Source organism: Equus caballus, chromosome 9 (assembly GCF_041296265.1).
Source record: "Equus caballus isolate H_3958 breed thoroughbred chromosome 9, TB-T2T, whole genome shotgun sequence".
Classification (NCBI taxonomy): Eukaryota; Metazoa; Chordata; class Mammalia; order Perissodactyla; family Equidae; genus Equus; species Equus caballus.
Window position 1 is genome coordinate 60515711 of NC_091692.1, and position 15591 is coordinate 60531301.

Sequence of the window (15591 nt, forward strand, 5' to 3'; positions counted from 1 at the left end):
ACTTTCCTCAGTGATGCCATGTTTAATCTTCACTGCTTAAGAAATTAAATAATTCAGTTTTTCATTTGACTTTTTCCAGCAGCCTGTGATAGCTGTTCCTCTTGTGATGCCAATTAGCAGAAGGAAAGACGATGAGGTGTCCATTGGAAGTGCACCCTTGGCAAAGCAACAGTCATATCAGGCCTCTGAATATGCCAGCAGCCCTGTAAAAACAAAAACAGTAACAGGTAAGTGTCAAGAACTCTAAAGGGTCTGTGATTTTAACCTGCCTTTAAGCTAACAAGTTAGCCAGGCCACAATTTCATGAGTGCTGGCCAAAGACACGAGACTCCCAGAATGGAGACAAAGGACTTCATTATCTACAGCATTAGCAGTAATGAGTATTAGCGTTTTCTTTTGTCCCTACCCTAAGCCTGATTCCCACAGGGTGGCATGAAGAGGGCCAGGTGATACTCTTACAGGAGAGGAGCCCTCAATTTAGAGAACTTGAACCTTTTAAACGTAATGGGTAGAAAGCATAAGGTACACTATATGTACCTGGCAAGACTGAAAGTAAACTTGCCCTTTGCTCAGGAGGAGGACAGTATCTCTACCTTCTGAGGCTGTACACTGTCAATACCCTTGAAAACACAATTGAGAACAAAGGCATTCACTGTCTCTACTTGAAAGACGTACAAAAACACAAGAGACCCATGAAGAATGTCTGCTAATAGTATCTTCTTTCTTAAAGTGAATTCTGGCAAACCACAATACATCTCAATCTTCTTTCCTCCCCCTTCTCTCATTTTCTCAGCTAGATCATCTGTGCAAATATAGAACATAAATATTCTTCCATAAGACAATTTCTTTTATTTGTTTTTGTGTAATAAAAAAATACTTTATGATTTCACTTTAAGTGGTGTTCTTCTCTTTAACTTCTAATGTTTGTGATGATGGGCCACTTACCTTCAGTTGATTTTATATTTTTCCTTAGATGTTCAGCTTTATTTCGTATAACTCATATATTCCCAACCATATTGAAAAAGGTTTTATATTTTCAGTAAATCAAAAATCACTTATTAATTGTTTTTAATGGGCAAGACTCTGTTGTAATTGATATTGAGGGTAGAAATATTAAGACATAATCCCTTCCCTAAGGAATTTAAAATATGATCATAAGGAAGTTCCAACTAAAATTTGTGATTTAGAGGAAAACTTGGTATTATTTCCTTACCATATTTAACAATAGCAGCAATAAAAATGCTAACATAAGTTTTTGTGGAGTTTTTTTTTTTTTAATTTTATTTGGTTTTTTTGGAGGAAGACTAGCCCTGAGCTAACACCTGCCAATCCTCCTCTTTTTGCTGAGGAAGACTGGCCCTGAGCTAACTCTCTGCCCAACTTCCTCTAGTTTATATGTGGGACGCCTACCACAGGATGGCTTGCCAAGCAGTGCCATGTTCCCACCTGTGATTTGAACTGGCAAACCCTGGGCTGCTGAAATGGAACGTGTGCACTTAACTGCTGCGCCACCAGGCCGGCCCCTGGAGTTTTATACATAACTATTATTCTTCTCTGCTCTTACTTTTCCTAAAATGTGGTGCTATGTTTATTTTGTGGAATCATTAGACTTCCACCTGTCAGCATCCACAAGCCTTTTACTTTGTTGAGATTTTATCAGTTAACAAAAATGCCTATGCTTAGTTTTTGTATCATAGGAAGATGATCTGTAACTTGTATTGAGTTTTTAGTATAAAATTAGATATTATTTCCTTTAGATACTATACTAGAGTTTCAGACTTCAGATTTTTTGAACTGGTAATTTACATAAAGAGGTTTAAAAGATCACCTGTAAATAAAATAAAATAAATATCCACCAACTGTCAATTGATTAAAATAAATTTAATCTCAATATGTATATTAACCGCATATTCTGACCTTCTGCTTTACTCTTTAGTCCTTTTCTTTAAATTGTACTTGATAATTGATTTAAAGTAATTCTTAAGAATGAGTAAAGATGACAGGAGATGTTTATGATTTAAATGAAATTGTATGGCATAGAACTATAGAAAATAAGATCATACATTTTAGAATGTATTTGGTACACTTGAGAAGTTTTATATATAAATTCATATCTCATAACAATTACATATCAATTCGCAAATGATATCAATTAAGATCTGAGATTTATTTTGCTTTCCTATACTTTCCCATTTTTTATAAGAAATTAATATTAATTTTATATTGAGGAAAGTATTAAAACCTGAAAACATAATTTCCCGTCACTAATTATTACATTATAAACTATGAAGACATATACAAATAACAAATTGTTCTTTATTTCAAATTACAAATGTGAACTGTGTTTTTTGCTGTTGACTTGTAGATATTTGCTTTTTCTGTTTTAAGAGTTTCCCCATCTCTAGAGCCCTTAGGTTACATACCCTATATGTATTCTCTTTCTAGGTAAGAAATAAGTTATTTCACCAAATATAAATTCTCACTCAAGCTAGCATAACAATGAACGGTTATCAGACTAATGCCTGTGCTTACCTTGTTTGGGGACTGTAAGATTTATAGAAGGTAAAAAGCCCTGAGTGCAGAATTTATTCTTTATGACTTACATATCTTCCCCCTTGGATGCCCACCATTTTCACTTGTCTGGAAACATAGGTGGTAGTGCTCTCTTTTCTTGAGAATGATCTTTGCTAACCATTTTCTGTACTTAGAATTGTTTTGAAAATTTGTTTTATTTTTTATTAGACTATACAGTTTCTGTTTTGGTTTTAATTTGAAAAATGTTTTATGAGTCCTCTGAATTTGTACTTACTTCTAAATGTAGTTATCCCTGTTTTAATTATTATTTACACTGCATGATAAACTGTAAGGAATTTGGTAAGGTATTCACAGCCTTTTACCCATGTTTTTTGTTGTTTTTGTTTCACTTTTACCATCATAACCCTTTTAAGTGTACAATTCAGTAGTATTAAGTATATTCATATTATTGTGAAATGCATATTTTAATTTTTTAACTGAACTTACAGTGGAGAAATATTAGTGTTAATTTATGCCTGAATTCTTATTAAAATAATTTTTTATTTTTATATTGTTAACTTAAGGTCCAATGTTAGTCTGAAGTTCATCCCCAACAAGTTATGTAGTATTTTTTTTTTTCTGCTTTATCTCCCCAAACTCCCCCTGTACATAGTTGTATATCTTAGTTGCAGGTCCTTCTAGTTGTCGGATGTGGGATGCGCCTCAACGTGGCCTGAAGAGCGGTGCCATGTCGGTGCCCAGGATCTGAACCCTGGGCCGTCGCAGCGGAGCTCGCAAACTTAACCACTTGGCCACACAGCCGGCCCCATATGTAGTATTTTTGACACATGAAAACCAAGGCTTGGTGATACTGCACTGGGCTTGATTTTTCTTTTTAATTATTCAACACGAAGCAGGCATCTTCCTCTTCCAGTCTCAATTAAACAGTGTTAAGTAGGTGGTTGCAGGGAGAACATGTGCATGATGGCTGGGAATGTGTCGACAGCAGAACAACACTATTTCAGTGATACAGGCACATAGGGCAGGCTAAGCCAGAATAAAAGCATGTTTTACATGAAGATAATATATTATCATGTGAAATTCTAAATAATCATCTAGGGAATCTGTATATCCTTCAAAACAAGGAAACCTCTAAAAGCTATAACATCTGTTTACCCTATGTTTTGGAAATGTTAAGAACATTAATTTGGAACTCGATGAAAATGTCTGTAATGGAGATGAAAACTTTAAAAAGCCGGATACTCCGTAAGTGATAGCTCTTTAAAAAGTAGTAGCCATTTTTATCTTACATGTTTATATATTATTTTTAAAGTCTAAAGCATTATAAGTACACAGCTAAAATAATAGAAGGCTTTTTAATTTGACTCCTCAAATACTACCAAGATAATAAAAAACGTGATGATTAATGATGTAAATTTTAGTAGATAATGCCCCAGATTAAAAGTATGGAACTTTAGCTTCTGACCATGATGGAGTAACAGGGACTAGATTTATATTCCTGATGCAAATAACTAACAAACTGATCAAAATGTATGAGAGAAAAAAAAGTTTCAAGACATTGGACAATATGCAGTGCAGGACTGTAATCCCTCAAAGAACGGAAACAAGTGAGTTGAGCCCTAGGATTGCCCTGGCTTTCTGGCTGAAGGCACATTCCAGACCACAGAGCAGGGTGGGATATGTCAAGGTAAGCTCAGCTGTCTTACTGAATTGAAGTTCAGGGAGGCAGAAAGATTGAAGTATAAGAAAGCAGAGAGATGACTAGGAATTATGGGACAAAGTTCCAGAGAGAAAAACTACACAGCAAAACAGGGACTGGAAGGGATTCAGATTCCTACTGTCCATACTATAAAATTCCCATTGAGGATTCAGAACATTCAGCAGAGACCCCAGAAAGGGCATGCCTCAGTAGTGGAGCTAAACTGTCCGTAGAGTAAGGGCTACCCCAGACCTGCTGTAAACAAGGTTAAAAAAAGCCTCTGAAGGAACCAAAACAGTGAGTAAGTTAACTGCTGGCAAAATGAAGCCTAACACTATTACGAGAAATACAACAAGATGTAGACATGTAACAACTTAAGTCAAGCATTCAGTCAAAAACTATTAGGTATACAAGGATTCAGGAAACCTTGACCAGAAGAAAAACTAGCCAATAGAAATATACTGAGAAATAACATAGAATTGTCAGGTATATTAAATACTTGAACATTAGAATAGGCTTAAACTATGTTCGGGTATTTAAGGAAAGATGAATACATTCTGGAGAGAAATGGAAGATATAAAAAAGATCGAAGCCCAACTCTAGAGATGAAAAATATAATATCTGAAATGAGAAACTCACTGGGTGGAATTAGCAGTAGAGTAGACACTGCAGAAGAAGAAATCAATAAACTTGAAGATGAAGAGATAGAAACTTGCCAAAATGAGGGGTCCGGCCCTGTGGCCAAGTGGTTCACCCACTCTGCTTTGGCGTCCCAGGGTTTCACCAGTTCGGAGACTGGGTGCGGACATGGCACCACTCATCAGGCCATGTTGAGGCAGCATCCCACATGTCACAACTAGAAGCACCCACAGCTAAAATATACAACTAGCTCAGGTGCCAGTCTTTAAAAACAAAAAAGAAACTTGCCAAAATGAAACACAAAGAGAATAAAGGGAAAACAATGTACAGAGCTTTAGTGAACTGTGGGATGATAATTAATTAGGGTAGTCAGGGTAGGTCTCACTGCAAGTTCATATTTGACCAGACACTTGAAGCAGGTGAGGGAGTGAGCCATGTGAATATCTGTAGAAAAATTATATGGAATTACGCGCGTGCATGCACACGCACACACACGCACACACACACACACACGCACACGTATTTCTAGGAATAAACTATCTAATTAAATCCCTTCACTTTATAACTAAGGAGATTGAGTCAAAAAGAGGTCAAGCAACTTAGCCAAGGTTAAAAAATACTTAATGAGATTATTTTTAAATGAAAATTCCAGATTATTGTAGTAATTCTGTGATTATTAGTTGCCTTCTTTCATTCCTTAGTGGCATAAACAGCTCTAAAAATCAAGTCTATACAAATTCAGTTATCTGTTATTTCCCCTCTAATATCTAATATATAACCAGCCAACTTCACTGTCTTTTTTTTGGTCAAGGAATTGTTCTAAATTTTCAGTTGAGTCCCACAGGACTAAGATAGCGAAGAATTTTGCATTAGAGCTACCAACATGGCTGTACTGGGCCACCCCTAACCTTTGCGATGAACACGAAAGGTTCTGACACTTTGTTTGGGTGTCACTTTGATGATGCAGTTAAGTTTCTGTATGAAACTCAAAAGTGAACCAGTACTATTGACATATTTTTTCTTTTCTTATATATCCTTAAATATATCCCAGAGTCATTGCTGCTTCTAACAAAATAAAAAAAATTATGATGTTTCAGGTGTTTAAATTTTTGGTCAGACATATGGAAATTCTCTCTTATTTAGTTCTCAAAGAGAATTAAATATGAGAAATCCTTAAATTTTAAAAAGGACTTTGTTTATACTACAGATAGTGAAAGGTTTCAGACTTTTTTTTTCCTTTGAGAGAATCTTTCTTTTGACAATGCACTTAGGTTATTAGGTAGACTATTTCTAATTGCATTTTTTTCTGACCTCATTTCAAAATATAGTACTTTTAAGCTAAGGAAGAGTTCAATAATGTAGCTATAATATTTAAGATTGAGTTACATTTGGCTAAAAATATTAGAAAACTCCTGATAACAGTGGTTTAAACAAGATGGAATTGCTTTTTGTCTCTCATGTGAAAGCTTAGGGTAGGCACCCCAAGGAGTTACGGTCCTCTAAGATCAGGTACATTTTTACTGTGCTATTACTGGCCTCTGTTGCCAGGCTTGCCTCATGATCCACAGTGGGTGCTTCAACAGTTTATCATATTTGCATTTCAGTGAGCAGAAATGAGTAAAGAAAAGGGAATTCCCTGGCTCTTTAAAAACTGTACAGAAGTTGCGCACTTTTACTTATAAACCCTCCGCCAGCAGCTAGTCACTTTATCATATTTAACTGTATAGGGTCTCAGTAATGTAGTCTCTAATCTTTAAGTCCATATGTCTAGTCAAAACGTGTGGGTTCTAAGAAAAAAGGAGAGAGTGGATATTAGCGGTTATTTAACAATCTCTGCTACAGTAACTTAAAATGGAATGTCACAAGCTGAGTTTTGGAAGTAAATTAGGAAATAAAAATTTTCCTTTTAAGTGGGGATGTCAGAAGACCAAGCTGGTCAAAGTGTTTTCACGTCTCTGGTGTGGCTTAGATTTTTCACAATGGGAGACACAGGTTTGGGAGTCTTCAGCATATGGATCATAGTCAGAACCACAGAGTGCGTGATGTCTCAGGGAGACCATACACAGCAAGACGAGAAGAAAGCCCCAAATTTAATTCTGAGTAACTTTTTCTGTAAAGAGTAAGGAGAAGGAAGCAATGGAGGAGATTGAGAAGCGTCATTCTGAAAAGTAGGCAACAAGGGAACATGTGTACTATACGTATGACACAATTGAAAAGAGTTTCAAAATGAGGGTGGGTAACTGTATGATATGCTGTAGAGTCATCATGGACAATGAGGCTGAAAAACTTCAGTTGGCAAGGTCACTTGGCTAGAGGAGCTTTAATTGTTGGGGAATAAATGGGAGTTGAGCACATAGAGACAAGCCTGTGTGCATCACTCTTTCAAGAAATTTGACTGTACAGACACTTGGGTATGTCAATAGCTGTAGAGAGGTAAAGAAGAGAGAAGGAAAACTTGGAGATACAATAAAATTGGAGATAATTTATACAGTGAGATCACAGGTGAAGCAGAATATAAGATCTTATAAACAGGTCTAAGATTTAACAGGAGAATTGCCTCTTTCTTTGAGTTAGAGGTAAGAAGATAAAAGTATGTACCGTTATAGGTCAGTTGAGTTAATTTTCTCTGTGTAAACAAGTGTTTATGCAGGATGAGTATTGTTTGCCTTGCACTGTTTCAGAGAATGTAAGAGATTAGGAAATGTATAATTTTTTCAAAGCAAGCCCCTTGTTTTTCATGTACAAGGAATATGTTCCTTTTAAGAAAGCAAGACATGACATTACACTTTACCTTCAGGGTTGTTTTTATATTTTTTAATCAGTTTAACATGTTACTCCAAGTTTGAAATTCCAAGTCTTTAAAAAAATCGTTCTACCACAGGCAGTATAAATTGTGGGATGGTTTTAAGTAGGGAGATTTCCGATTTTTGCTAGTAATAGTTGCTCCTAAAGGCACTGATGTATTTCTTAATTTTTAAGAATTGTGGGTTGTAAGTAAAATAGTTCACACCAATATAGTTACTCATCTAAAAATGTTTAAGCATCCTTAATTTGATTAAATTTGGATGTTGAGCAGGTATGTTCCTAATTACAATGTGGAATTAGTATTATGTACAAGAAATACATTTTTTGTGGATTTATGTATATTCGAAGTTGTTCACTTTAATCATGTAGTTTAACATAAAATTCCATTCCTTTGTGATTAGATATTTAATTTCAGTAGAAAATATTAAAGCATGAGAGTAGACACTAATGCATAATATGCAATTGGTTTTATTCTCTCAGGGATAAAATGTGGTTTAGAAAATATTTTCCCCTTTGGAATAGAAAAAGGTTTAAAATAAAATGAAGTATGTCTAATGAAGTCTGTCTAAAATTTAAAAATTTGAAAATATTCAGAAAGTAATCAGAGAACTTAATGGAAATATAGATTTAATAAATTGCTTTTTCTTTTTTGTACTTTATAAGAAAATTATTTTTATTTCTAAACCTAAAATTTATGGGAAAAAGTACTAGCAGTCTACAGAGCTTAAAATGATACTTAATATTTAAATTATCTTATAATTTGTTTCTACACTGTTCTGGGCAATGAACATAATTTATAGTCAGACAACATTTCTAAACTTAGTTTTCTAAAGGATTTCAACAGATGCCGGATGATCATTTGATGTATTAGCCATAGGCTGCATGGTTGTAGCCATAGACCAGAGTTTAACACTGATTTTTTTGTTTGTTTCATGAAACATCCCTAGATCATTGGATGAGAATCTTTTATTGGCATGTCTGATAATTGCAGTACTCGCTTGGCTCTACCACATACCTGAATTTCTTGTATTGCTAGTGTTCATATGAAGACCCCTCAAGTAAATCATGAGGTCATAAAGAAATGTAATTTATACTTTTTTAGTGTCTCCCAGTTTGTCTGGCAGAATGTCTTACAGTTAGTTTGTTGATTAATTCCAAGGATGTGTTCAGTTTGTTAAGCAAACTAGGTTTATTGATTTTTATTTTTTTTTCTGCTTTATCTCCCCAAACCCCCCCTGTACACAGTTGTATATCTTATTTCCAGGTCCTTCTAGTTGTGGGATGATTTTTATTTTTAAATACACTACAATTTGTATAGCATGTATGTAATATCTTTTCTTCTTGGAACCTTAATTCCCTAGAATTAGACCAGTAATTATTTCATATTTAATTAAAAAAAAATTCTTATTCCTGTACCTCCTTGCTCGTTTTTTATTTCTCTAGGACTGCAAAGCAGAATATTTATTTATTTATTTATTTTTAAAGGTATGCTTTTGTGTTTTTTTCTTTTTCTTGGTGAGGAAGATTGGCTCTGAGCTAACATCTCTTGCCAACCTTCCTGTTTTTGTTTTTTTTCCCCTCCCCAAAGCCCTAGTACATACTTGTATATCCTAGTTGTAAGTCCTTCTAGTTCTTCTGTGTGAGACGCCACCTTAGCATTGCTTAATGAGCAATGTGTAGGTCCACACCCAGGATCCAAACCCACGAACCCCAGGCCACTGAAGTGGAGCATGCAAACGTAACCACTAGGCCAGCCCCAGCATAAAATTATTTATGTATGGTTTCTTTTAACATGTTCAAATTTTACTCTCATTTTGCTTTGAAATTAGTATATAGACTTGACTGAATTTTCTCAGTGGAGGTAGCTTTGCAAGGTAAATTATTTTAATGTTGAGAAATTACTTTTAAATTCTACATCCTGTTGGAGTTATTCTTCTTTTATTACTGTACCACTATCTCACTCCTTCCCCTTATTAGATGTCTTAGCCCAAGCCTGGATGAAAACAAAACAAAACAAAACAAAGGAAAAAAAAACATAACCACTGTTTTTGGTTTCCTTGAGCACAGCTGAGGCAGGCTCACATTTTTTTAAAGGTATTACTTAATAGTGAGAGAGAATGAATTACAAGTACAGAGAACACAAACTATTTGAAAATAGTTAATCTTCAAAGTAGTAGTCTTCAATCTTTTTTCTTAGTGTATTCTTATCAGTAAAAATTTTTGAGTAAGCTTCTGTAGTCTATCATTTATTGATTTATGCGTTAAATATGTGTGTCACTATATTAATATATTATAAAGCATGCAAAATACTTTTAATTTTATTAACAGTGAAATCTTATTCTGACAATTTTAATCATATCAATGTTTCAGTGAGAATAAATTATTGCGCCTCATTTTTAAAATACAGTTTAATACTTTGTCATGATATCTTAAAGGTTTAGTACTTAAGTTTATTTCAATAGTTGATTTTAGTGGCTATCATAATTGAAAAGCCACCTCACTGAGATATGTAGATCTAAGAGGGGAAAGGGCATAATTGATGCACTCAGGGGACTTAATTTTTCAATCCCATCCATTTTTCAAAGGTCTTGTTGACATCAGGCTAGTAAATTTCCATATTCCTTATATCAATAAGATATTCTTCCAAATTAATGGAAAGGTGTTGCCTTTTTCTTTTAAATAAATTAGTAGTATCTTTAATCCATATGTTTGGGTATGTGTTTTTTACAGGAATCTTTTAAAAGTGTGTATCCAAATTGTGAGGATTAATTCAGTTAAAAGTAGAAGATAATCTGATTAACTGTGTCTATGTAAATTGTAATATGCTGCAGTTAACTGGAAACAAATGGAAGAGCGAAGGGCCCCTCCAGTTCCTTCTTATTATTGACTGTCTGCTCTTCTTTCAGGATACTTACCATAGTATTATCTGTGGCCTTCTGACATGGAGAAGGGCCTCAATGTCATTCTACTCTACTAAACATTAACAAACTGTGTCTTTTCTCATTTTTGAATAAAAGTAAAAAATCTCATATTTGTCCCAACAGCTCGATGGATAGTCTTGTAGTTTTGTTCACTACTTTTCTGGAGGTCACTGCTGTACTGGGATGTTATCTGGAAGCTTAGGGTTACCTAGAGAAAGACCCTCATATAGGGCCCAGGTAGGAGGGTCCCAAAAAGCCAGGTTAAACTGAGGAAGATATTGGGTAATGCAACTTAAGAAATCTGAGGTGGAGAAAAGATTAGAAGAATAAAATATTAATAGCATTTCCAAATATGCAGGCTCAGGCAAGAGAGTCCTTGGGATAATGACCAGCGAATATGGTAATGGAAGGAATGAGAGCCAGGTGAGCTAGGCAGGCACTAAAGTTGAACAGTTCTTGAGGAAGTAAGCCTGGGAAATTGGGAAGCACCATGATATGCTTAAAACATTTGGGGGCGTTTTGGAGCCTATACAGGCTGTGTAACGGTATTGTGAGGGCTGAGCAGGTACAGCTACTAATATATTCCCTGATTTTCCCCCTAGTTGATATGTGATTCCTTTACTAGGGAAGATTACATTTCTGAATTAGAAAGGCCTCTCTGATCAGAAGAAATAGAAACTGTATTCAAATGATTTTAAGTTTAAAAAAAAGGAATATTTATTGATTCCCATAGTCAAAATGGTAAAAAAAGGCAAAGATAGATCTTTTCTTTGGAATGACTTAGAACCAAAGACTCCACATCATCAAGACTCTTGTCTTTTTGTGTTGTCTTTTCAACTTTCTCTTACTGAACACAGGTTTCTTGACTTAGCAGTGTACATGGCTGTGGTACCTCTAGACTCACATTTTTAACTCTCTGTGATCAAAGAGAAAGAGATCTGGTGCATTATCTGTTGAAAACATATCTGAGAAGGATTTTGTTTGGCCTGTCTTGGATCGTGTGTATATCGCAGACAATCACTGTGACCAGGGAGGTTAGTTACTATGATTAGCCCAATGACAGCCTGGGTTGGATTATGTATCCACCTCTGTGTTCAGGGGCGTGAGATGTGATACCAGAAAATGTAGGGATAGCAGAAGCATGGCTCCTGGGGATAGTTTTTGAGAGTCAGTCAGCTATTCCTGATTATGTCTAATAAGTTTTCATTTTACAATTAGTCACAGCAGGTTTAAAACACAACATGTTGATTATATAACACTTAGACTAAATTACATTTACACATTTATATTTTGATAGGAGTAAGGTAAATGGATTATGAAAGTATTACACACATGAACTAGAAGGCAGAGGGAAAAAGAATCTAGAAGAGAAAGACATGGGGTGCATAAGACAGATTGCAGATTTTACAACAGATTTTTGTCTGTTTGTTTCTTGACCTAGAGTTTGTTCAGTTGGGGGAAAGGAATTAGGAGGTGTTTTTGTTGCATACAATTTTGAGCAAAACACTTCTGCTTTACACTTATTAATTTTGTAACTTTGTTTTATTATAAGAATTTTTTCTAGAGGTTCATTAATTTGAGTTATCATAACATGGTTTAAAATATGTCAGTTAATTTTAGAGTTCTTTGAGAAAAACATTGTGATATTAATAAGTACATTGAAAGGCTTTGGAATATAGAATTTTTCTTTGGAAATAAGTAAGTTATTCTAGTTTTTATACGAACTGGCAATAATTCAGCAAAAATTCAACCAAATTGTTTTATATGCAGCGTTCCCCACATCCCCCACCCCCTTTAGCAGTCAGAATAAGATTATAGTTTCCAGATGAAATTCTGAATGTCACATAGTGATGACATATATTTTCCTGGTTGGCTCAGCATGAGATACAATTTTGCATGCCATGTCACGCTGACTTGCAGAATCCAAAAGCCATTATTTCCCAAGGCGCTTCAGGATGATAGTATCAAATGTAGTTTGTATTTTGATGAAAAGTCTCAGACGTTATTGTAGGTTACTTAAAGTTTTATATATTATCTAAACTCCAGAAATTTAAAAATAGTATTACTATGTAAAAGTCTCTTTTCTTCAAGTTATTTAAATTTATATTGCCAAATAAAGTTGCCAAAAATAATGATCAGTGTAAAATATGGATCAAGAATTAGGAAAGTCTGATAGAAAAACCAGTAAACTAGGGACCGAAAAACCTAGGTTTTGACCCTATCTGCATTTTCATGTCAGGCTAACCTCAGACAGCCACAGTTTCTTCATTTATAAAATGTTAATAAGTATATCCAATAATATCTCACAGATTTGTCTTATTATTAAAAGACTTATAAGTCTTATAATAAGACAAATAAAATATGTGAAAGTTTTATAAAATGATAAAATACAATTCAGATAGAAAGTAAAGTGCACATTTTTTATGTGTTTGCTTTTTTTTTTTTTTTTTGAGGAAGATTAGTCCTGAGCTAACTACTGGCAATCCTCCTCTTTTTGCTGAGGAAGACTGGCCCTGAGCTAACATCCGTGCCCATCTTCCTCTACTTTATATGTGGGACGCCTACCACAGCATGGCTTACCAAGCAGTGCCACGTCCGCGCCCAGGATCTGAACCAGAGAACCCTGGGCCGCCAAAGCGGAACATACAAACTTAACTGCTGCGCCACCAGGCTGGCCCCATGTTTGCATTTTAAAAGGAAAGCTATAGGCTTTAAGCGAGGTGAAGCTTATTTTATCTGTTAGCTCCTAACCCTGCCGGATAATTTTATCTTTCTTTTCTCTGTTTGATCTTAATCATTTTAAAGCTATCTTAAAACCCAATATTTCCATTCATGGCTATATAATAAGATAGATTTATGACATGCTTTGTTATACCAGTCATTTATTTTTTCTTTTAGAGGTATCTCATATCCAATTGCGTAGACATCTCTGTTTAGGTATCTTACAGGCTGCTCAAGCCTAACATGTATCAAATCAGCACACCTGTGTACCTCTCTCCCCACCACTGTTGACTGTTTGCTCAAGACTGAAACCTAAGATTCATTCTTAGTCTCCTTTTCCTGTCCATTCTGCCTTCAAGTTATATCTTGAATCTTTTTCTTTCAGTCTGTTTGTATGCTGCATCCCTAGACAGAATCACATAATTTTCTAGTAGAGAGTAATGTAAGGGTATCCTAACTAGTCTCACTGATGTTATTTCCAAATTATCTCATCTCTGATATCAGTTATCCTAATACATTGTCCAGATGACAGCAAGAGTCATCTTATTAAAACTCTAAATTGGATCATTTTATTCCCTGTTTAAAATGCTTTAGTGACTTCTTTTTGGACCCAAGATAAAATCCAAACTTCTTACCGAGGCCTACAAAGTTTGACTCGATCTAGCTGGTCTGTCAGTTTCTTTCATTCTATTTATATCATTTTTCCTTACACTTATCCTCTTTCATTTCTTCACACACTCCATGCTTTTTGTTGCCTAGAGTCTTGCATATGCTGTTTCTACTTGTTCTATTGCTCTTTTCATAGCTATGTACTTTTTATAGTCCAAGTCTTAGTTTAGATGTTCCTCTTTTGGTAAAGAAACCTTCCCTATTCAGTCTTTCTAAAATAGGCCTGTACCGCCCCCCAGGATTCTCTGCCTTAGCACCTGTCTTTTTATCATTGTTTTCCATTCTTTTTTTCTGCCTCTTTGTCTAGAATGTTTGTCAAGGACTATATCTGACTGCTCACTTTTGTATTCCCAGGATCTAACAACTGTTGTTGGTCTTGAGCAAATATGTAATAAATAAGTTTTGCACAAATGAATAAAACCTTTTTCTCTCCTGTTATTTTTATTTAGAGGTTTAACAATCACATTTCTTCACCTTTTTTGCCTCTTGTCCTCTAATTGATTTAATTTGATCTCTAACTTTTCGTATCTGTCCAGATTTCCCAGGGATATTGATCAAATGTTTAGGAGAAGTTAGCAGCTTGTGGTACATTTTAAATTGGTACACATAATCTTTCAGGGTATTCCTGCTATGTTAGACATTTAGGTGTGTTTTAAAATATTGAATTATGATAATAGTCCAAGTACAACCCAGGATATTGAGGTAGAATTTTATCTTTAGTCAGATAAGCAGTAAATATAACCTTGAGTTCTTGCAGTGTTCTTAACTCTGTACTAAGTGCTTTGAGAAATTGAAAATAGTATATGACATGACATAGCTCTGTTCTGATGGGCTTTAGTTCTAACTGAGGAGAAAAAAAGTAGTGTGCAGTGTGGTAGGCATTATAGAACTGAGGAAAATTTAGGGAAAGGAGCAATTACTATAGACTTTAGGAATTGGAAAAGTTTTCATTGAAGAGGTACAACTTGAGGTAGATCTTAAATAGGATTGGCAGTAGTCAAGAGGGAGCAGTTTACTTGGATGGGAACAGTAGAGGGAAGACATTGAATTGGAGTGGAGTTTCTTTAGTAGAAGTAGTAGAAAACAAAGCTGAACAGATTCAGAGAGGCAAGACCAGAGTATACAGGGCTTTGAAAACCAGATAGGGAACTTAGGTTTTCTATCTTAGATGCTCTTCATTCTTAAATAGTATCCTATGGTTGAGAGTAGTCTGTAGGATGGATCTGAAAGAGGAAGACCCTTTGCAGAAAAGTGAGTTACTCTATAGTGATGCAGATTTTCAACAGATTGGTGGCCATGGAATGGGGAGAAAAAAGTACAGATTTAGATTATTTTTGAACCTGAAAATCGACCCTTTTTTCCCCTTACCTTTTGCAAGAGGTATGTTTATATTTCTTTCCAGTGATACCAAAAATCATTATTAGGATTTGAATGAGTAATAGCTTCTTTTCCATAGCTATACATATGTTGTTTAGAAAAGAGTGAAAGTCACTATAAGACAATGCTTCTACAATTATTACACTCCACATTATGATAAAATTTTCTAAAACAGGTCTTTGCGACCTATCCATTTAGTAAATCTGTTACTCATGCAGTTCCCGC

General features: G+C 34.9%; 1 protein-coding gene across 20 annotated transcripts in view; it reads left to right on the forward strand.

Moving 5' to 3' along the window:
* The window catches only part of VPS13B (vacuolar protein sorting 13 homolog B), a 777539-nt gene that overhangs the window by 329948 nt on the left and 432000 nt on the right, over positions 1-15591 (forward strand). For 15 of the 20 annotated variants that reach the window (XR_011421645.1, XR_011421646.1, XR_011421644.1 and 12 more), the window contains one exon: positions 80-227. Coding sequence is in view for 16 of the 20 variants with exons in the window: in XM_005613228.4 (XP_005613285.2) it covers positions 80-227 (148 nt within the window). In the remaining 4 variants the exon portion in view is untranslated. The remainder of the gene's footprint in view (positions 1-79; positions 228-15591) is intronic. The other 5 variants (XR_011421647.1, XM_070222394.1, XM_023649192.2 and 2 more) reach the window with 1 other exon arrangement.